This window comes from Protopterus annectens, chromosome 7.part0 (assembly GCF_019279795.1).
Source record: "Protopterus annectens isolate FY-2018-M chromosome 7.part0, PAN1.0, whole genome shotgun sequence".
NCBI classification, from domain to species: Eukaryota; Metazoa; Chordata; order Ceratodontiformes; family Protopteridae; genus Protopterus; species Protopterus annectens.
In genome coordinates, this window is record NC_056739.1 from 157663843 (window position 1) to 157687327 (window position 23485).

The following is a 23485-nucleotide window of genomic DNA, read 5'->3' on the forward strand; positions in this document are numbered from 1 at the left end:
TATCATCTATGTCTATGATTCTTCAGATCAAACTCTTTTGCACAAACCCAAAGGACATTCCACAAGGTCAGTGTCTACATCCCTGGCTCATGCAGCTCGCCTACCACTAGACGCTATTTGTGCGGCTGCTACTTGGTCTAAACCACATACATTCATTTCTCATTATAAGGTAGACAAGGTTTCTAGGGACAGGGCAACCTTTGGTTCCACTGTGCTCAAGAACGTCCTTCCGTGAGTTCCTCAGGAACAAGGAGCTAGGGACGCTACCCATGTGTAAGAACAAACGGCGAGATTGAACACTATCACATATAGAAGTTATGTCCTTACCATAACGTTCCATGTGGAGTGTTCATCTCGCCTTTGTTCTTACATTCCCACCCTCCCACCCTTAGGAAGAACGTTCAGTTTGGTGCCTGGTCTGGGGCATTCTGCTTCTGCATTGCAGTTGTTGTATATATGGTTGACATGTATATATATATATATATATATATATATATGTATATATATAGACTCTTGGTTTCTGTGCATATGTGATATTGGCATGAGTGTTTCTCTCTCTGACTGCTGGTTTGCTTGCAAACTAGATCTGAGGTAAAGGCAGAGGGGGATTGTGGGTATTAGGTTGTCTTGAGCTTCTTCTCGATGCAGAGCTTGCAAGCGGCCGACACGGAGCCGAGGATCGGCTCCGAACCCATGTGTAAGAACAAAGGCGAGATGAACACTCCACATGGAACGTTATGGTTAGGACATAACTTCTATTTCAGCCTTTTGGCTCAAATTCATTAAACACTTCCATTCTTCCTTTGAAAGATTATATTTAACTTCCTTTTTACTTTTAATAAACTTTAGAAATTCTTTGTCCACATTGTGGGTAAGTGATTTATCAAAATATTTTATACTTTCATTCCTTTGTGGAGGCATAAAATCACTTTTTACTTTCACTCCACTAGTGTCCAATTCACAATATGCATTTACACATTAATCCGAATAACCTATCATTCATACTGTCATCCATACCAATCAGTTCTTCACTTTCACTTTCATCTTGCAAAATACTTATTTCATTATGTTTAAACAGATCCAACAAGTTTAATTTGTGACTAAAACAAAAAATATCACCTTTCAGTTCATAAAGTCTGGGTAAAACTGTAGGTATATACTTTTAACACATTTAACTCACAGTCCAATAGTTCATAGCCAGATAAATTGACTACATACTTAGTCTGTTTGTTCCCTGTTTGCGTTGGATATATTAGTCCCATTTACCCCTTTTAAATGTTCGCTGGTTAGTATAACCCTGTTTATATTGTCCCTGTCCATTCCAACTCCGGTTACGATTTGTCTGTGCCTCCCAAAATGTATTCATTCCACTACCATTCCCTGGTTTAGGGAGCATGGGAAACTCTTCTACATCCGTTTCTCCTTCCGTCTGCGACAGGCCACTCTCTCCCGAGGTGAAACCTTGTCCTTCTCTTCTGGCGTTGTTTCTCTTTCATTCAAACTGAACCTGCTGACGTTTAGCCTTCGGATTGGTCACCACTAAGAGCGCTCGTTTATTCTCAAAATCACGTAGATCTCGATACAATTTATTCTTTTTACGTTCTATAACCTCTTGTTCAAACATCACTAACTGTTCATTAGTTTTAATAAGAAATTGCTGCAGTTCATCATGTGTTACCTTATTCACAATGTCTTTACCAACTCCTTTAATTTCTTCTCTTAATTTTTATTTTTTAACCATATCTCTTTCCACTAATATACGCACCCATTCCAAGCTGCAGGCTTTGTCCAGATTTCTTGCACTAAGAGGTTGAGAGGTATGTGGGCATGCTTAAAACTTTGTTGACGTGCATTATTCCATTGCATCAAGCGGTCTTTGAGCCATACACACTCCGTAAAGTAGCCCTTCTGTATGAACATCTTCAACTGTGCCTTGGCTATGTTGTGCCTGATTGTGATCCAAGCGACCAGGGTTTGATTAATTGACCTGACACTGGAAGAGCCAGGGAGGGAGAGGAGTGAATGGGTGTGGCCTGCTGGCCTGCCTGTCCAGAGAGAGGGGGAGTCATCTATAAACACACTGGTATTGAGATTTCTCCAGTGGAGACTGAGAAAACCACTGCCTATGCTAGAGGACAGGAGAGCAGAGATGCTTGCTGGTATACCTTCTTCAGAAGGTAGGAGGGGCAATTGCGGTTAACTCAGTGTATGACATCCTTCCCTCACAAGCTGAGCATGTACAAGGGGATGCATACCATGAAAAATGTGAACCATTCCTGATGGCTGCTTACATGATCACCTTTTCCACTTGATCCTTCCACCACTAATAGGATCAAATGGTCTGACAAGTCGGGAAGGGCTAATAATAAGAAGGCAGTATGGAAAAAATAATCCTCTTCAACTAATCTCCTTTCAACTGCCATCCTTTTTCATTCTTTGTCTTCCCTCCTTCCTACATATAATGTATTATATTCTCCTGCTCCTACGACTTTCACCTTCATGTATACATCCCTGTTTGAGAGTCTCATCTTGTAGTGGCCATTCCATTTTAGTAACAAAACTTACTTTGCATGTTTATCACCTAATTGCCCTTCCTTTTTTAGCCATCAACAAACTTGGCCTCATCATGCATTCAGTAAGGAAACTCTTACTTTTTCTGTTCATCATCCCCTGCCCTTTCCCACTGCAGTGTATTCAGCCTTTTGTTGATTGTGTCCGAACTGTAATTTTCCTTCCCAACCCTTTAAACTTCTATGATTTCTTATTAATTTTCCTCTGTCATCAGGCAAAAAGCATGGACTTTTGGTGTCTGCTTAGATTGTGATTTATGGTAAGGGCTTGCTGCGAACTCCATCTGTGTTGACTGTACCAGTGCTGGTGCTTTTGGTGTCTGTTAGATTGTGATTTATGGTGAGGCTTGCTGCGAACTGTTCATCTGTGTTGACTGTACCAGCGCTGGTGCTTTTGGTGTCTGTTAGATTGTGATTTATGGTGAGGCCTTGCTGCAAACTCTTCATCTGTGTTGACTGTACCAGCGTTGGTGCTCATCATCTTATCATTTTCTTAGTCGTCTTGTACAGAGCCTGTGAACACTGAACCCAGTAGTAATACAGGAGTTATGTTTTCCATGTTTCCCGGCGATCTCACCATTGTAGGCCCACTCCTTTTCCTGCAACCTCTCATGAGGTAAAATATAAGATGTCTTGCTGTAGCCTAGATGCATCATACCCTCAGGGCTCCCCAGTCTCTTGCTGTAGCCCAGATGCATCGTATCCTCAGGGCTCCCCAGTCTCTTGCTGTAGCCAGATGCATCATATCCTCAGGGCTCCCCAGTCTCTTGCTGTAGCCCAGATGCATCGTATCCTCAGGGCTCCCCAGTCTCTTGCTGTAGCCCAGATGCATCATATCCTCAGGGCTCCCCAGTCTCTTGCTGTAGCCCAGATGCATCGTATCCTCAGGGCTCCCCAGTCTCTTGCTGTAGCCCAGGTGCATCGTATCCTCAGGGCTCCCCAGTCCATTGCTGTAGCCTAGATGCATTGTATCCTCGGGGCTCCCCCGTGTCCTTTTCAGTGGTGATCTGTGCCAGTGATGCTGTGGTTTATTACCCATTTGTGGTGTAAGTAATATTCCGGAGCACCATGGCCTTCTCTCTTACTCGGGACAGATGAGACCAGCAAGCTTGTCCTCCTTTATTCATGCCATTCACAGGGAGTAGGACTCTTCCACTTCCTTTCTCCAGTCCTCGGAAAAGCTTCAGTTTTTATTTTTATTTTTGACCTGATTCACCCTAACTATCATTCTCCAGTGCCAACTCTGTGCACCACGCTGGCCCATTCACTCTTTGTAGGTGGGAGTGCTGATGTTTCCATAGAACATCGGGCTTTTTGGACTTGGCCCTTGTTTTTTTCCCTGTTCACTGGAAGACCAGGGGAGGTGGTATGCAGTGGGCCTTTGTGTAAGTGTCTTCTAGTTCAATGAGTGATGTGCCCTCAGGGGCCATACTGCTTTGAAAGCAAATGCATCTACTGATCCTGTTCTCACCAAGGTTTCAGAACAGAGGCCACACTGCAGATATGCTTCATCAACACTTCTTCCATGCACTGGCTTTTCCTTCATCCCTGTCTTTGCCATCCAGGTCACTAATCATTCCCAGCACATCTTATTGATGGGGCTTTATCCCTCTTGGCCATGGAGCTGGCTATCAGGAGGGATGGCACAGTTTCCTTTGTTTTATCAAGCACCATCAGTACTAAGTGGCTCAGGCAGCTTTTCTTGATCTGGTACTTTATTTCAGCGACCAGAAAGCGGACGCCATACTTTGCCACTTTTCCCATCTGTGCCTGTCCTATCTTATGACATGTCACAGTAGTGGGGTGGGAGCGTTGGCAGAATGGAAAGCACCATTTTGTTTTGATATCCCTCTGCATCCCCTCCTCCCCTCCCCATGTACAGCTAGTAGCGGAGATGCAACAGAAATGTCAGTAGGCTTGAGTAATGCTGTGCCAGGTACAAAAAAACTGTGCTAAGAGAAATGATGTAGCATTATAAAATTAACTATGAAGACTTCAACAGTAGAGTGCTTGTTTATTGCCCATTAAATGGATGCAGTTGCTTTTGGCATTTTTTTTTCTGTAAACAGAAACCTATCCTGGTGTCATGTGAAGTGAAGATGTTTTAAGAATATAAGGTTGTGTACACAGTGCTAGAGTGTTAGAAAAAAATGTAACTTGGATGACTGATTTTGAATGTGCAGTAGTACTTTATAAAATCTTATTAATTACATTAACAAAATGAATGGTCTGATGTCGATTTTCATTCTATCCTCAACTGATGGGTTTGGATCCAATCTCTCGGGTCTGACTCGGCCGTTGCTAAAGTTCATGGCAGCCAGAAATTCTCGAGCTTCTCCCTTACCCATAATGCTCCACTCCCAAGTACCTCAGATCTCGTTTGCCACTGTACATGAAAGACTTAGCGACCTTCACTATCGAGCAGGTAAGTTTGTCAACTTTTGAATTTTCTATTTTTTTCCTAGCAAAACCATTGTATTTCCTGTATTCCTTTTATTCTTTAATCCCTTACCTACACTTTTGAAATGTATTCTACTTAAAACATCTCTTTCCCTCCCTCCATACATTTTGTATCTTTGAATAGTATTGCTAGTATTTTTTCCTCTACATGCAGTATAGTTTATTACCATTGCTGATAAATTGTTTTTCTTCCTATCACTTTTAACAAAAAAAAAAAACTAGTTTCTACTATTGAATTTTTTCTCCTTAAAAACTGTTACTCCTGCGCAGAGAAAGAAGAGTCCAGCTGGATTAAAAAAAAAGTCTTTAGTGCAGACACAAGATTCCATTATTGGATGCCCACACTTTGCGTGTATTGCCTGAGTCCTCTCCATTTACAAGAAGATTGCTCTGTCATGGTTTTAAACCTAGAGCCCTAGCAGAGAAAAAAAATAAGTTGATATTGAAAAGGACTTCTGCCTTCTTTTGGAGAGGCTTTATCTGGAGCTATGTCCCCAAAGCAGTCGAAAAGATCTAAATTTCCTTCTCTAAGGCATCGGAGCAAGCAAGATAAAGACCTCCTGACCTAAATTCTCCTTCAGATCCTAAAGGGAAAAAGACAACATTTTTAGGTCTGACCTCAGCCTTGGATCCAAAGCTCACAAAAAGGGATTTGTCAGATTCAAGCACAAGACAGGATCCAAAGCAAAAGAAAAAAGACCTATCAGATCAGACTTCTTAGGATCCAGTGCATAAGCCAATTCATCCAGCTACGCCATCCAGTATTTACCTTCCGAGGACTAGATACTACCCTTCATTAGCTCCAGTTCCCTCTAGGGTTCCCACTCCCTTTTTGGAGAGACTTGCGTCCCCTGTGGGATTTTCCACTCCCTCTTCCAGGAGCTCTGCAGAAGATGATTTGGAAAGAGTGATGAGAATTCTCTCTCTGCACACTCTGATGGCTGCTCCTTTGGCTCCTACCCCTTCGGGTCAGGAAGTATGATCTTTTGTCATACCCACTCTTCCAGTTCCTCCTCCGACTCATTCCACTCTCCGCATTCTTGGATCCCACCCAGCCAGCTCAGTCTGACTCTGATCGAAGGATACCTTTACCTTGGATCCAAACTTCACTCTGAGCACTTTAGTTCAGTCAGATCCAGAGAGCTTTAAGAGCCAAGGCTTCCCTGTCTGATCCGAGGTGTTGGAGTCAACTCAGAAGTTTTCAGAGCCATGTCTGTTCATTTGAGACTTGGCAAGGATTAGCTCGGCTCCAGCTTCTGCCTCTGGAAGGATTGTCCTCTGAGCATGAAGGGACAATGGTGCAGAAGCTTGCCTTTTTGGGTCTGAGGTTCTCTCTCTCTCTGGGGAGGTCTGTCTTTGAGGCTATGGCGAGAGCATTGTCTGTCTCAGCTACACAGACTGTTCTTTTACCCCCTTGGATCCTCTGTCTACAGCCTTGATGTCTCTGCACTTGGAGTCTCAACTCTCTTTTCCACAGAGACAGCCAGTACTGAAACCCCAGGCTTCCCAACCAGGTATTCTGACATCTTCTGATATCTCCCCAGAGAATTCCACTGAGAAGGTCCCTAAGAAGAAGACGTGCCAGAAGAAGCACTTGGATTCCCCAAAGGAGTCTATCACAGAAGATACAGACTTCGATGAGGGTTAAGGATTCCCACAGGCACCTCCTGAAGACGTCTCATTTGGAGAAGTCTTAGAACAGAGAGGTGGCTGGAAATACAGCAACCCTTCTTCCGAGAAGTCTGTATTCCTGGAGGCTTTTGGTACTGGCCTGCTCCTGGGTGGCTTTGCCCGCTGACAAGCTCATTGAGTTGATCTCTCATTGGGCATGGAAGGATCCCAGTACAACTGAACAAATACCTTGGAGACCTGACAAAATGATGGTGCTTCCGAAGGACAAGCAATTTTGAGGAGCAGATGTTCATCGTGCATACAGCTGCAGTCATAACAGATGGGTTATCCTGCTGTCAGGTGGGTCCTTAGTCGGCCGAATTCCAAAGTCTAGGTCCGGCGTCGGTTGTCGTCGCTTCTTCCCTGACGTCAGTGCGGCAGGGGTATAAAAGAGGCAGCCAATGCCATTTTCTTCAGTCTTTCTTGCCGCGCGGTGCCCAAAGCAGAAGCAGTTCGCAAGTGCTGGTCGGCCAGCTCCTGAGATTTACGAAAGTATTTCAGCTGAAGTCTTCTTGAAAGCTAAGTACCCCATTGGGGAAACTTTTCTTGCCTCAGACCAATGTCAGACAAAGTTAATAATTGCATTTCATGTGGGAAGCAAATACCACATAAGGATTTCTACTCTTTCTGTACACCTTGCTTAGGCCCAGACCACGACGTCTCGGCCTGCCATTTTTGAGCTAGATTCAACAAGCGCACTATTAAGCGTCGGGTGGAGTTCACCCTTCACTTTTTTTGCAAAAAATTTAATTATATTATGTCATTGGATACTCCGACTCCAGTTTTGAGCAAAAAACGCAAAGATAAGGACCGACATACGAGGTCCGCACCTCCGACTGAAACCACGCTAAGGCCGACTACCGGTTCTCCGGTACTCAGCGAGGCGCCTACGCAGCCCCTGACTGCCGATGACTATGCATTACCGGTGTCTTCAGTACCTGAGGTCGCAGGCTCCTCGGCCCCCATTCCTACTACAGATACTGACGCCACTCCTTGCGGGGAAACTCAGAATTTAGACAGGCCTGCCATTTCTCAAGGGGTCTTCAGACCTTCCTCCTTCTCTATTAAAGCCTTCACTAAATCTAAAGCAGCCATGAAAACCAAAAACCAGGTTCCTCAGACCCCCTCTCAAGGCACCATGCCTAAAAAACAGATGTTAAAATGGCTGAGGATTTGATTACTCTTATCAAGGGTTCTCAACCCCCCTTTGACAGAAGGCCCAGATTAGAGGAAGACTACCCTTCCTCAGATCAAGCTTCTATTACCTCAGAACTATCTGAGGACCAGGATTATGCCTATTCTCCATTCGAAGACTCTGATGCAGAGGAGTCTATTCCCTCGGTCTCCCCCCCCCTGAGGACTTCACTTTTGGGGAAACCCTGCATACATTGAGGGACACTTTCACTGGGAATGCCAAGATTACTTAGATTCCAAGAAAAGGCTCAGGGAATTTCTTCTGCTCCCCCAGCATAGGCCCCTGGCTATCCCTCCTGTTTTAGATATATTGGATGATGTGTACACAGAAGCCAGCCTTAATCCAGATTCTTTGCCTCCAGCTCCTGTTAAACCAGACCGGTATTACCGGGTTCCTGATTCTCACCATTTCCTAAATAAAAGCCATACTGCTGACCCAGAAACAATTTCACAGGGTCCCAAGGGAATTAAGGCCTCTACTGCTAAAAACCCATTACCTTCAGAGAGAGATTCCAGAGCTTTAGAAAGGTGGGGGAAAAAGGTGTACACCTCGGCCACTTTAACCATGAGGGCATTAAACTGTCAGTTCCATATGTTAAAGTGGGTCTACTTTCATAGACCGAAGCGCCACTTTACCGACACCCGGAAGACCGAGACGGAACGACCGAACAGGTAGGTTACCGAAAACGCGATATCCCGACGGCTGAGAGACCGACAACGGCAGCGTGTGAGCGCGATACGGTAAGTGTGCGAAAGTGACAGATGTAGTATTGGGGAGCGGACAGGTAAGTGTACGATACTGAGGGATTTTAGGATAGTGTGTGGAAAATGTGAGTGTGCGGTGGTGTCGGACTAAGGGTTCCGGTGAGGTAAGTGTGTGGAAGTGACGTAGAGCTGTGTAGGGTAGTGTAAAGTGTGTTAGGGTTAGAATGCGGGTGGAGTGAGTGTGCGATAGTGATGGGCTGAATGTTTTAGGGTGTGTTAAGTGAGTTAGGGTTAGGGTGCAGGTAGGGTGAGTGTGCGATAGTGACGGTGTTGGGGTTTAGGGGTGTAAGTGAGTTAGGGTTAGGGTGCGGGTTGGGTAAGTGTGCGGTAGTGTCGGACGTTAGGGTTAGGGTTTAGGTTAAGGTTAGTGGATATGTTGTTGTGTGCAATGTGTATTTGGCGTTTTTTGTGTCGGTGTTTTGGTGTTCGGTATGTTGAGTTGTCGGTGTGGTGTGTTGTCGGTTGTTTGGGGTGGGGAAAATGTGTGTCGGTGATTCGTACGTTCGGTCTATGAAAGTAGACCCGTTAAAGTATCAACAGTTTTTGATATCTCAGCTGAAAAGCAAGATGACACAACCAGAACAACCAGATTTAAGAGTTGCAGGATTTGTTGCATGGTGCAGAGCAAGTGGGTAAACATACCTTGCAGTGTGGTTTTGATGCTTTAGAGGCCTCATGTAGAGCTGCTGTTACGGGGTCTGTTGTACGTAGGCATGCTTGGCTCAAAGAGTAAACCTTAGCAGATCATGTCAAAGCTAAATTATTAGATGCACCTCTTCAGAAAGATGTATTGTTTGGTGTTAAAGCTGAGGAGGTGCTAAAGAAAATGGAGGAAAAAGCGAAATCAGTGCAAACAGTGAAAGATTTCCTGCAGGTACAGCCTCCACGTTTCAGCAGAAACTGGCCTTCAAAAAATTGGTCCTTAACAGCCACGGACAGACCTCAAAGGGGCAGATACAGGCGTCCAAGGGGTAGAGGACAACCTCAAGGATCTTTCAGAGCCAGACAGTGGCAAGCACCAACCCCAAGAGGTGGAGAAGATAGATCAGTCTTTTAGAAAACAGACACAATGACTTCCCCCTACACCTGCCAAGCAAAGCTTTAATGGCAGCACCTTTGGGCGAAAAACTGACATTATTCTCAAAAAATTGGCATATTGTTACAAAAGACAAATGGATTCTGGACATTATAGACAGAGGCTACAGGTTCCACTTTCACACCCTTCCAAAAATGAGAGGCATGCGAAACCTGCCACACAATCAAAGGGCAGAGGCACAAAAACAAATTTCAGCTCTCATGGACATAAAAGCAATTCAAGAGGTACCTGCAAAAGAACAAGGTCAAGGGTTTTATTCCAGACTATTCCTGGTACCAAGGAAAGACAAAGATTGGAGACCTATCTTAGACCTATCCATCCTAAACACATATCTACAGGTGCCAAAATTCAAGATGCTCACATTACAGCAGCTTCTTCCCATGCTGGGCAAGGAGTCTTGGCTGGTAACATTGGACCTCAAGGAGGCATACCTGCATGTCCCTATCAGACAAGATTGCAGAAGATACCTCAGATTTCTTGCAGGTTCAACCCATTACCAATTCTCTGCATTGCCCTTTGGTTTATCTACTGCGCCCAGAGTGTTTACGAAATGCCTGGCATCAGTAATCGCCTTCTGCAGACTACAAGGGATACAAATCTACCCCTATCTGGACGACTGCCTGATCCAAGCGGACAGCAAGGACATACTACTGCAGCACCTGGCATTTGTAATAAAACTGTTGAACTTCCTGGGATACACAGTCAACAAAAAGAAATCAAAACTAATACCCTGTCAACAAATAATTTTCCTGGGTGCCAGCTTGGATACAACCACCCAGATGGCCTACCTCACGCCAGACAAGCAAGGGCAACTGTCTCAATACTTCAGAAAAATGGCAACTTACACCAGGCTAACTGCAAGGAAAGTCCTGCAGGCTCTGGGATTCATGGCATTTGCATCCTACTAATCCCATGTGCAAAGCTGCATATGAGGAAACTTCAATGGTACCTAAAAAACTTATGGTCTCAACACAGCCACAGCTTGGAAGCAATTATACCACTCATTACATGCCTTCAAAAGGAATTTATGTGGTGGGCTCAAGCTTGCCAAAGAAACACAGGTCTTCCTTTCTGTGTACTTCAAGCAACTCAAATCATCACAACAGACGCCTCAGATTATGCCTGGGGAGCACACATGACAGATCAGTGCATTCAGGGAAAATGGACCCGAAAAGAGAAGCACCTTCACATCAACCAAAAGGAAATGCTAGCCGTGCAAAAGGCTATTATGACCTTCAAAGACCTACTGCATCCAGGCCAGCTATTGATAAGGACAGACAACACCACAGTGATGTGGTACATAAACAAACAGGGGGGAACTCATTCATACCCCCTGTGCAGGCAAGCCATGACCCTGTGGAACACAGCACTGGAATTGCAAATTCAGCTACTGGCACAATTCCTGCCAGGGAAGGAAAACACACTGGCAGACAACCTAAGCAGAAATATGACAGATCTACACGAATGGAAGTTGCATCCTCAAGTTTTCACAAGGATAACTCACGCATGGGGACAGCCAGACATAGATCTCTTTGCTACCCACAGAAATTGCCAGTTGAAAGAATTTTGTTCAAGGACCTATCATCCACAGGCCTGGAAAGTGGACGCACTTTCCTTCAATTGGGCAACATTGACAGTCTATGCCTTCCCGCCTCTTCCTCTGCTGCCCAAAGTTTTATTAAAAGCCAGAGCAGAGAGGCCGAAAATGATTCTCATTGCTCCAGACTGGCCAAGACAACACTGGTATCCACTCCTGAAGAGCCTGACACATTCCCCACCATGGACCCTACCTCTAGTCCCTCTTCTGTTGTCCCAGCACAACTACAAAACCCTTCACGGCCATCTCAAAACTCTAAATCTAGCTGCATGGAGAATTCCTTGATTTCCCAACAGATTCTACTCTCCAAGGAGGTGCAGGACGTCATCCTGGAGGCCAGAAGACCTTCTACTAGAAAGGCTTACTCCGCCAAATGGAAACGATTTTGTGCCTGAAATCAAGAAAAGGGACAGAATCCTTGGGTAATAAATATACCTCAAATTTTACAGTACCTTGCTGAGATGTTAAACAATGGACTTTCCTTCTCCTCCATCAAGATCCACACTTCAGCCATTTCTGCACAATACAACACAGATCCTCCTTTATTCTCGCATCCTCTCTTAAGGCAGTTCCTCAGAGGGGCAAAGAATATAAAACTCCCAAGGAAACCACCAGTCCCTGCTTGGGACCTCAACTTCGTATTGGAAAAGCGGACCCTTCCTCCCTTCGAGCCAGCTTCTTCAACAGAGTTACAGTACTTGTCATGGAAAACAGCCTTTCTTCTGGCTATCACCTCAGCACGCAGGGTTTCCGAGCTACAGGCCCTCATGGCTGTGCAGCGATTCATCATTTTCCATCTGGACAGAGTTTCCTTATGAACCAACCCTACCTTTATGCCAAAGGTAGTATCCAGTGTAGCTTTGAATCAGACTATCCACTTACCTACCTTTTATCCTAATCCACAAAACAAAGGAGAAAAACTACTGCATTCCTTGGACATTCACAGGCAACTTTAGTTACTGTTTTGACAGAACAAAGCTATTCAGGAAATCTGAGCAACTCTTTGTGTCCTATGCTGCAGGTGCTCAAGGAAAGGCTATTTCCAAACAGACAATTTCAAAATGGATAGCCCACTGCATACGCTTTTGTTACTCATTTCATGGAAAAACTGTGCCTGCATGCATCAGATCCCACTCCACCAGAGCCACAGCTACCTCTGCAGCCTTCCTCAAGGGGGTCCCTACCAAGGACATTTTGGAAGCAGCCACCTGGAGTTCAGTGCACACTTTCTCCAAGCACTATCACCTCCCACTATACTCAAAATCTAGAGCGGGTTTTGCCACAGCAGTCCTGCAGGGCATCCTAGCTCCTCCTAGTTCCACTTGGTGCCTACCACCCTTACTTAGCTTTGGGATTCCACCCATCTGTTATGACTGCAGCTGTATGCATGATGAACATAGTACAGTTTTGTACCTACCATAAATGTAGATGTTCGAGTGCTCATACAGCTGCAGTCCAGGTTTCCCTCCCTCCATCCCCTCTTAGGACAGGCCTTATGACAAACACTTTTCATATAACCTTTTTGGGGTATTCTTTTATGGTATATTTGCTTGCAACTACTGGTTTTGATTTATCAACATTGCATCTTTGCATAACATTATGTTTGCCTTCCTTCTGGGGGTACCTGACATCTGGGGCAAGAAAAACTGAAGAAAATGGCGTTGGCTGCCTCTTTTATACCCCTGCCGCACTGACGTCAGGCAAGAAGCGACGACAACCGACACCGGACCTAGACTTTGGAATTCGGCCGGATAACCCATCTGTTATGACTGCAGCTGTATGAGCACTCGAACATCTACATTTATGGTAGGTACAAAACTGTACTTTCCTGTTGATGCCATGATTGCACTGAAAAGGAAGTTGCCGAGGTGAGTTCCACTGTTCACCCCCCCCCCCCCGCAAGAAGTCTTGGGCGATGGACAGGTTTGGGAAGCATGTCTATTCTTCAGTGACCTTCACCTTGAAGTCACCGAATTATTTGGCACATTTCACAAGGTTACAGAGGGATTTGATTAAGGAGCTTTCAAATACCCTCTCAGGAGCTGTTTCTCAGGAAGTACAATTGTATTTGACTTCTCAGGTGGCTACCCTGCCATCTATTTCCAATTCATCCATTAGGCTTATTTCACATTTTGCCGAAGGAATCTCAAGGGCAGAGGGTTCAGGCATTTCCATTAGGAGGCATGCCTGGATGCACTTACGTGATTTGGCGCAGAGCTCTTCAAGTCTTCATGTCTTTGTTTGGCCTGAAAGTGAAATGCACTATCCAGGTGAGAGAAGGATGGAAAGACCCTGTCTTCTATGTGCATACATTTTTCAACACCTCAAGGATCCTTTTCCAGGAGTCAACAAGGTAGTCAGAAGATGTGGTTCAGAAAGTCCCTGGAACCTTTACAGGACACATGTGGAGGAAGTTCCCCCAGAGGTAGAGGGGGGAACGCTAATGGTAGACACCAACCCTGAGGCAGAGGTGGCCCACAAAACCAGGGGTTCAGGGATTCTTTCTTTTACAGTCCATTCCAGTGATCCTGAAAAGAGGGGCCCAATTGCCCTCCTCTGGAGGCATTCTGGTGTTGACTGTCCCTGCAGCAGAGAGCCTGGCTAGAAATAGTGGGTACTTTGGTGCAGAGGATTATTTCCGGAGGTTATTTCATACATTTTTCCATTCCTCCTGCAATTTCAAGAAGAATCCCCAATGTTCAACCCAGTTAGAGGAAACGAGCAGAAGTCGAGGTACAAAAGCGGTTAGAAAAAAGCTATCCAGGAGGTCCCACCAGACCCGCTAGAATCTAGAACTTGTTCAAGATTTTTTTTTAGTGACAAAACGGGACTGGAGACTAATTTTGGGTCTCAGCAACTTGAACAAGTCAGTTTGATGCACCAAGTACCAGATGGTCTTTTTTGGGCAAGGACGACCAGATGTGCTCAATAGACTTTCAGGATGTGTATTGTCACATGAAGATGAAAAGGCAATCCAGAAGATACTTGTGCTTCTGGCTGGGAGGAAGCCAGTCCATTATTTGTTCAGAGTTTTGCCCTATGGTCTCACCACAGCCCCCAGGGTGTTTACTAAATGTATGGCAATAGTACCAGCTCATTTGAGACTGCAAGGATTCCAGGTGTTTCCAAATCTAGACGACTGGCTCATTACTGCACTGACCAAGCATCAGTTAACAAGGGCAAAAGATCAAGTTCTCCAGACATGTTCTTTTCTGGGGATAACGGATGCAGCACTAGTACTTTAGCCAGATTTTACATGAAGGTCCTTCAGTCAATGCCAGCAACACCATGTTCGATGCTTTACCAACCTATGTCAACCCCAATACGAATCATCCATGCATGCAAGAGGGATCTCAGCTGATGGATTTAATTGGCTATAGTGACCATGGATGCTTCCTGGTTGGGGAGGGGGAGCATTTTCTGGGGGAAACAATCCAAGGCACTTGGTCCCCTGAAAAGACCAACTTCCATATCAATGTCCTAGAGATGACTGCAGTGCTTTTAGCATTGCAGGCCCCCTCAGAACACTGTCCCTCTGAGGACAATTACAGTTCAAAAAGACAGTATGTCAGTAGTTATGTCAACAAACAAGAAGGAACCAGATCTTCTCCACTGTGTCAAGAAGCTCATTGTGTTGCAATGGGTGATCTCATCCAACCATGTTCTCATAGCAATGCACAATCCGGGGAAGTCCAACATGAAGGCAAACAAGCTGAACAGATGTATTCTTCTACCTCACGAGTGGTCTCTCAACAAGTATGTAGTGGAAGTGATTTTCTGTCAGTGGGCCAGCCTTGTTGTGATCTTTTTTTGCCTCCCCCCTAAACAACAAATGCAGCAGCTACTTTGCTCTAATCCTCCCACAGGGGGAATCACTGAGGGATATTCTTCATGATTAACACACCGATCTACTTTACATTTTTTTTTTTCCAATTCCAAAATTTCTACAGAAAGCTGCCATGTTGAAGAGCAAAGTCATCCTCACTGGACCTTACTGGTCTTGACAGATTTGGTTCCCCTTCCTTTGGCCTCATTTACTTCACCAACCTTGGATTCTGGATCTGACTCCAGACCTTCTGTCTCAGACAGGCATGATTCATCCAGACTTATCAAACCTCAGGCTTACAGCCTGTCTTCCAATTCCCTTAATAGCCAGACAACCTATGCTTTCATCACCTGTCCAGCACATACTTTAATCTTCCTGTCAACCCTCTACGCAAAAGCTCTACTCCAGTAAATGGAAAAAGTTTGTTTACTAGACTCTCCAAAATGTCGATCCTTTTTCAGCTACCATACATGATATCCTGGAGTTTTTGGCTGTACTTTTAAAAGGAGGAGCTAGTTCCTCAACAGGTAAGGTTCACTTAACAACTATATTGAATTTTTGCATTGGATTTAAGATTTCTTCAGTTGCTTCTCATAAGCTCTGCAAAGCCTTTTTGTGAAGCACTCTTCTTTTAAGACCTCCTTTTAAAGACCCTACTCCCCCACGGGAATTAAATCTGATACTGCAGGCACTTACTCATTCCCCTTCGAGCCAGAAGCTAAATGTGACTTTAAATATCTTTCTTGGAATACAATATTTCTAGTAGCCATTACTTCTGCCAGACGAATTTCAGAGATTCAAGCCTCATCTTCAAAATCTCCATACTTAAATTTTCACAAAGCCAGTTACCTTAAACTAATGCATCCTTTCTTCATAAGGTGGTATTGGAATCTAATATTAGTCAGTCCATTAATTTGCCAGTATTATTTCCTAAGTTTGCTAACGAGGCCCAGTACATGTTACATTTATTGGATGTTCACAGACAATTACATTTTTACTTAAATAGAACAAAAGACATCAGAAAATCTGACTAGTTTCTCATTTTCAGAAGGAAAATTGGGAAGGCCAGTTGTCAAAGTAATTTTAGCCATATGGCGTTATTTATAATAAATTGGGCATTACCAAAACAGTTACGGGCCAATTCAACTAGATCCATGGCAACTTCCTTAGTTTTTCAGTTTAGAATTTCCATGGATGATATTTGCACAGAAGTAGTGGGCCAGTCCACATACCTTTGTTACTCATTAGAAATTGGATTTGGTCTCCAGAGGTAAAGCATCATTTGGTTCAGCTGTGCTCAGGAATATCCTTCCTCGAGTCCACCTGGGATTTTAGGTAGCTGGGGATTCTGTCCCATCAATTGAAGATGAGTGAAAATTGACATCGGATAAAGAAGTTATGTACTCACCATAATGTTCTGTCTTTGTTGTCCATTTTCATTTTTCTTAAACTCCTGGAAGATGGTTTATGGGCATTATTGTCTTATATCGAGCTCCAGATATAGTCTTCCTATTTGTGTACAAATATTTCCTTCCTAATCAGCAAATGAGATCTGAGGTACTTGGGACTGGAGCATTGTGGGTAAGGGAGGAACTTGAGAGTTTTTGGTTGCCACGAGCTGTAGTATTGGCCGAGTCAGAGCCAAAGGGATCGGATCCGAACCCATCAGTTGAGGAAAAGTGAAAATGGACAGCACAGCTGGAACATTATGGCAAGTACATAACTTTTAAATTATGAAAAAAAAAAGTTGGTATGTCATCATTTGACTAAATTGTTGCTTGCTAGTGATTTTTTGTTATTGGGTAAGGACAGGCAGGTATGCCCATTCATGAATAAGTACTAAATGAATGATAACGTAAACGCTGTAATATTGCCCTTTGTGCACTCTTTAATGTCCTTGTGCACATGCAGTGGGATTGTTGTCCCTTACATCTTCACTTTGTGTTTCTTACATTTTCTAGTATTTTAAATAAGTGAATTTTGGCAGAATGTCCTTTCTGTGTACAAGAGTAAAAAATAAAAGTAAGAACCCGTTTTCTGGATAAGCACTGATGTTCTGAAGAGGATGTTTTGTACAAGTATTAAGAGTTTAATGTTGCTTTGACAGCAAATTCCAAATGCACACAAGGACTGGGTGTGTGCCTTGGCCTATGTACCCACACGTCCAATGTTGCTAAGTGGCTGTCGTGGGGGCATGCTTAAAGTGTGGAACGTGGACACCTTCACACCAGTTGGGGAGATAAGGGGCCATGATAGCCCTATCAATGCGATTTGCACAAACACCAAAAGCATCTTTACGGCTTCAAGGTACGTTATTTCTTGTTCTTTGTGGCTACCATATCAGTCCTTTTATATCAGAAAATATTTTTAAGTAAATCATCTGCTATTGTAAGGCTTTGTAAGCATAGTTATTGGGTGGAATGAAATTCATCCCCAGTAGTTGTAATCCATAATAGGACGGATGGCTTGTTTGTTATTCTCTGCTGTTTAGACTTGTAGTGTTGAGTAGTAGTAACACAGAGGCTTCCATACGTTTGCTCATTACCTTTTTGACAGCTGTATAGGAAATTACTTTTTTTTTTTTTTAGTTCACCAGAGTTCTAGTCAGGATGTAGGTAGCCTTGTTTCACATCTGTTTCCATTTGCTAGAGAACATTGCATTTAGCAGTCACTGTAGTAACCAATGGTTTCCTCTTCTTTGTGGGCCTGCACCCAGGGGGCTTTCTTTTAACCCAGGGTTTACTTCAGGGTGTGTTTTTTGTAGTACAGCTATGTAACAAGACTTGCCCAACTCAGGCATCCATTTCAACAGTTATCATGTTTTGCTCATTGGCTAGACAGACACTTGGTGGCTTCACTTTTCACTCCTTTCTTTCCTCGTTGATTAGAGTTTGGCTAATGCTTGATGCATCAGGCTGCACTTCCTGTTTTTCATTTAGCGTACCTTTTTCCTTGTTTTTTTTTTGCATTAGTCACATCATCATGCTGTTACCAAGTGTATATGTGAAAAGGATCCTGTTGTAGCATGCAGGTTTGAAGTTACAGTTCTGTTCAAACAGTACAGTTATGAGTGCAGCTGATCAACTGGGTTTGAGAAGGATGAAATTATTTGCCGGTTTACATGAAATAGCCTAGCATTCCCATTTGTTTCCTTATAACAAAGCCAGAGTCAAAATCCGATGGTCGTAAAGCATCTAGGAGTCAGCAGATCGCAAAATGTTCCTTCTGAAGGTAAAGACAAGCCATCACAGCAAATCTTGTATAAAGCCCAAAGATGAACCTTGATTTTCCTTTAATAGGCATGCCGTATGTACATCTGAAAAGTCCAACTATTAGTATAATTAGTAACTGTCCAGGGGTTAGGGCCCTTGATTTTCTTTTAACAGGCACGCCCTATGTACATCTGAAAACCCAACTATTAGTATAATTAGTAACTGTCCAGGGGTTAGGGCCCTTGATTTTCTTTTAACAGGCACGCCCTATGTACATCTGAAAACCCAACTATTAGTATAATTAGTAACTGTCCAGGGGTTAGGGCTGCCATTTGAGATTGTCTGATTGGTTACTGAACCACAGGGAGGTTAAGCTCCCTCTGGGCAACTGTACCTGCTCATTATTCTGTCACCACCCACATTGGCCATCCAGAGAAGTGACCAGCTGCTGTGTAGGAGATAAGTCCACTACTCATTAACTTGTCAGAGCCACCTGCTGTCTAGGTCAGTACTGCAGGGGTAAAATAGTTGCCAGTCATGAACTTGGCAGAAGAGGCATCGACAATCGTATCAGCAGTGCTGATAAAAAATCACCAGGGATTCATAGGATCATAAGACCCTACGAGATTACTAGGCTATCGACCCAGAGGTCATTTCAAACCTAGCCATTTCATCCCAATGTAATACCATAGAAATGTTAGTTACTACCCAAGATTGCATTTAGTAATGACTGCCCATGTCCAGGAGGGTTGTGGGTGCACTTTTCCTGGTAAGAATTTACGGTGCCCCATCTACTCGTCCAGGTTCCTTTTGCGCAGTGTCATAGAGGTGCTCTGTTTTAAATGAATATGCAGCTTATTCCAAAGATGCAGCAGTCGCTGGGAGATATCTGCCCTATTCAAGTCACAGGCCATATTTAGGTCCCTGGAATGGGTGGCCCTAGTCCCGTTTGATTTATGGATATGCAACAAGTTCATTAGGTTCGGGTATTTGATTGCTCTGTAAGCTAGGCATAAGTATCCCCTAAGAAGTCTATATGATACAGAGTAAAGTGACAGGGATGTTAGCTGGTCTCTGTACGGCATGTACTGGAGCCCCTTAATCATCCTTGTTAAAAACCTCTGAGGTCTTTCCAATTGTTGCAGGTGCTTTTTATGGTACATGCCAAATGGGGCATTATACTCTATTATGGGCCGGATTAGTGCCAACTATAGAGGGCTTATAACCTCTTTTGCTCTCGAGGTGATGCCTTTACTAATCAAGTGTGCTATGTAGAACGCCTTCCTTACCACAGTAGACACATGGTGGTCGAAGTTAAGGTTGCGTTCAACTTGTGAACCCAAGTCCCTTACCACTTCATGGGTACTTAGGGTATTGCTGTTGATGTGATAGTGTGAAGGGACATTGTTTATGCCGAAGAGAATGATGATGCATTTCTTTCCATTCAGTGTGAGACCATGACCAAGAAACCAGTCATTGGTCTGTGTAAGACCTTCCTGGAGTATACTGACATCATTTGGGGATTCAGTAATTGCACCCAGTTTGCAGTCGTCTACAGACTTCAGCTGCAACACCTTAGTTTTGACCTGAACATCAGCAAAGTATATACCAAACAGTAGGGGGCCCAGCACTGGCCCCTGTGGCACCCTGCTGGTAACGGGTCTGGTTGATGTGGAGTTGCCCACTTTGATAGTGTGTGTCTGGTTTGTGAGCCAGTTAGCAACGCACCTTACAATGAAGGGGTTTACATTCAGTTTGCCAAGTTTATCAGTAATGCCTGAGTGTGGGATTGTGTGAAAAGCCTTTGCCAAGTCGAGGTATGCTGTGTGCACAGATTTGCCCTCATCAATGGCCCTAGTCACATTTTTGAAAAAAATTCACAAGATTCAACAGGCAAGATCTGCCTTTGACAAAACCAAATTGGGTAGGATCCAAGGTTTGGAGGTCATGTATGTTTTTATGAGATCAATAGTGATACATTCCATGGCCTTACAGATGAGTCTGGTCAGGCCTATGGGTCTTTAATTCCCTGGGTCTGTTGCTAGGCCACCTTTGTGGAAGGGAGTAACTGTTGCTGTTCTCCATTCTGCATGAACAAAGCCTGTGGTTAGATTATGATTGAAAAAGGTACATAATGGTCATGTTAGTTCCTGTTTTATTCTGCTTAGAAGACAGCATGGGATGCCATCTGGTCCCATAGAGGCAATGTTTTTTCCCTTGGACAAGGCTTTGATGACCTGTTCAGATATGTAGGGTGGGTGGGGGGAGTTTGGTGTAAGGTTTGTGATAGATTTTGGGGGGGATAGAGGAATGAAATTTTCACAAAACCTATCCGTTAGCAGGTTTATTATCTCTGTGGAGTCGGTGTGTGTGATACCATTGGTCACTAGTTCTGCACATACTTGGGTCCTACTTTTTAGGCTATATGTGTAGCTGTAAAAGACCTTATGGGTTATCCTTGGCTGTGCTACCTAAGTTTCTCAAAAAGGACCTTAGAGGATTTAACAAGTTGTCTTATTTGCCTATTGAGGCTGAGGAGGGGGCTTTTCCATTGCTGGGGTCTCACCGTTGTTTTCATGGACGGCAATGTTTTGCATTTATTGTAAAGTTTTTTGATGCTGGATGCCCACCATGTTGGCTTATTTTTACCTGGAGCTCTGGCTTTGACTCTTTCTGGTACAACTGAGTCTATGCACTTGTGGAAATTGTTGTACAGGGCTTTAGTGTAAGTTTCAGTGTAGTTACCACTTCCAGCTAGGGTGGGGCTCAGAATGCATTTATACCTTCACCTAGGAGGGCATAGTATGCCTTGGTGGAGTTTTAATTTGATTTCACCCTTTGTGAGTTCTCATGTTAGTGTCTGTTCGTAGGTGAGTGATTTGTGGTCAGTTTTAACTAATGATGGTCCAACAGTTGTGGTGGTGCATCTGTTTGACATGTTAGTGAGGACCAGATCTAGTATGTTTGTTCCTCTTGTCAGGGTATGAACAATTTGTTCCAGGGTATTTGAGTTAACAAAGTCAAGGAGCTTTTGGGCTAGTGGGTTAGGGCTAATGTAGGTGTCCCAGTCAATGGTGGGATAATTGAAATACGCCATAACCAAAATGTTTGGTAATATTTGGATTGTCTCCAGTTTGGTCAAGTAGGCTTCATGCATGTCATGACCCATGGAGGGGGATCTATAACTGACTATGACTTGAATTGGGGGGGGGGGTTCTTACCCACAGTAACCTGAACTTGGAGTAACATCATGGAGTTGTTCAGTCTAACTAGACAGGAGGTGAATGTCTCTCTCATATAGATGGAAACACCAATTCTTCTGGTTCTCACACATTCATTTTGTGGTCTGAAAGTGTGGAAGGCTTTGTAGCCTTGCAAGTCCAGGGTACTCTCTGAGGCCTTGCACCAGGTTTCCATGACTGCACAGACATCCACATCATCCAGTGAGAGAAGTACTTCCAGGATGTGCAGTTTTTGGTTTAAGCTCCTAGCTTTTAACAGCATGACCCTTATTTTGTTATGATTGGCAAATTTCACATCAGTTTGTTTTCGAGACCTTGCCTAAAAAAGCACTATGCGGGAGGCAGGAGCCTTTGCCAGCAACCGAAAGCCTAGAGGTGCCAGGCGCAAACTGTCTCTGGCAAAGCAGCTAGGCTTGTTGACCATGGCTTTCCAGACTCAGGAACTGGATCCTCTTCAAATGATACCAAAAACTAAGCCAATTATTGAAATCAATCAATTTTTTGTTTACACTGTGGCATCATTCTAGGTGAGGGTAGTATGCTGCTCAAGGCTAGGGACATACCTGCCTGGGACATGTACTCAGAGATCTCCGTCATGTCTCTCTCCATATAGTTCAGTGAGGTACATCTCAGGTCATTCACTCCAACATGAACTATGACAGCCATAATGGTAGTTGTTGCCGAGAGACCTAAGTGCATGCGTGATCTCACGAATCCTGGCATCAGTCAGCTGACCATGCCTCTCCTTGTCCAGCCTGGTGAGGGGACATCCGTGTTTCTCACTATTGAGTCTCCAATGACTAAAATATTTGATTTTGAGTGCTACGCCTTATGGTTGTGGTAGGAGACACTGGTGTTGCTGTGTGTCATGGTTGCTGTGGGTACTGTGTTAGCTGTAGCAGTCTTTTGTTTTGGAGTTCTCTGGTGTCTCGGTAGGTTTTTGGGAGAACCTCCCAGTATGTTAATTTTATGTGTTGGATGCCTACTATGTGTATGAGTAATGGTACTATGTGCATGTGTAGTGTTGGGTGGGCTGGCAACCTCTTCCGTGTTACTGTTTTGAGTGTGAGAGAGCATGGATTTAAGATTCTTGGTTGTAGTTAAATCTCTCACACTCTGTACTAGAGTGACTTATTAGTAGAGGGTCTTCTGTGTACACGAGGCAATTGCTACACTCTCTCAAGAGATCCAAGTCAACAAGGTTGGCAGGAGAAACAAGGGTGGTCCAACTGGCCATAATGCTAGGTTGAAGACTGTTGTCAATAGATGGGCTTTTCAGGATCAGTCAAGGAGGAGCTCAGTGGATGGATATTTCTGCCTGGTTTTTTTTGGGGGGGGGGGTAATTTAATATGTTTCAGCTCACTAATAGTGTTTCTTTGACTGGGAAAGTGCTAAGGATGAGGGCTACATAATGTGCTACAGCTGTAACTAAGGGAAAAACTGTTGCATCTGTCCAGCTATGGTGCACAATTGCATGGCACTATACAATGCTGCGTGACATGCAATCAACTAGAAAACTGCTCAAATGCAGGGCTTAAATACCAAAAGCTAAATACTTGAAACAAACTTTAAAAAGGTTCAAAAGGACCAATTAGGATGCTTATTCCAAGCCCTAGACCAACCACCCTTCACCAGACAGGTTCCAGTCAACACAATCCTCTCAGTAGAGTGCAGAAAGTCTCCTTCCAATCCAAGATGGCCTGGAAAACATGCTCGGAACAAACGGGCACTACAAACAGGTCCATATGCAGCAAACCTGTGTCTGGGTTATGCTACAGCTACTAGCTACCCCAGCTTCAGCGGGAACCACTAGAGAATGTTCAACGCAGCAGAAAAATAGCAGTGAGACAC

At 44.0% G+C, this 23485-nt stretch overlaps 1 protein-coding gene across 2 annotated transcripts in view; it reads left to right on the plus strand.

Moving 5' to 3' along the window:
- Positions 1-23485, plus strand: part of KIF21B (kinesin family member 21B) — a 1412490-nt gene that overhangs the window by 1370540 nt on the left and 18465 nt on the right. For both annotated transcript variants that reach the window (XM_044076606.1, XM_044076607.1), the window contains one exon: positions 17287-17486. In XM_044076606.1, the coding sequence (XP_043932541.1) occupies positions 17287-17486 (200 nt within the window). The remainder of the gene's footprint in view (positions 1-17286; positions 17487-23485) is intronic.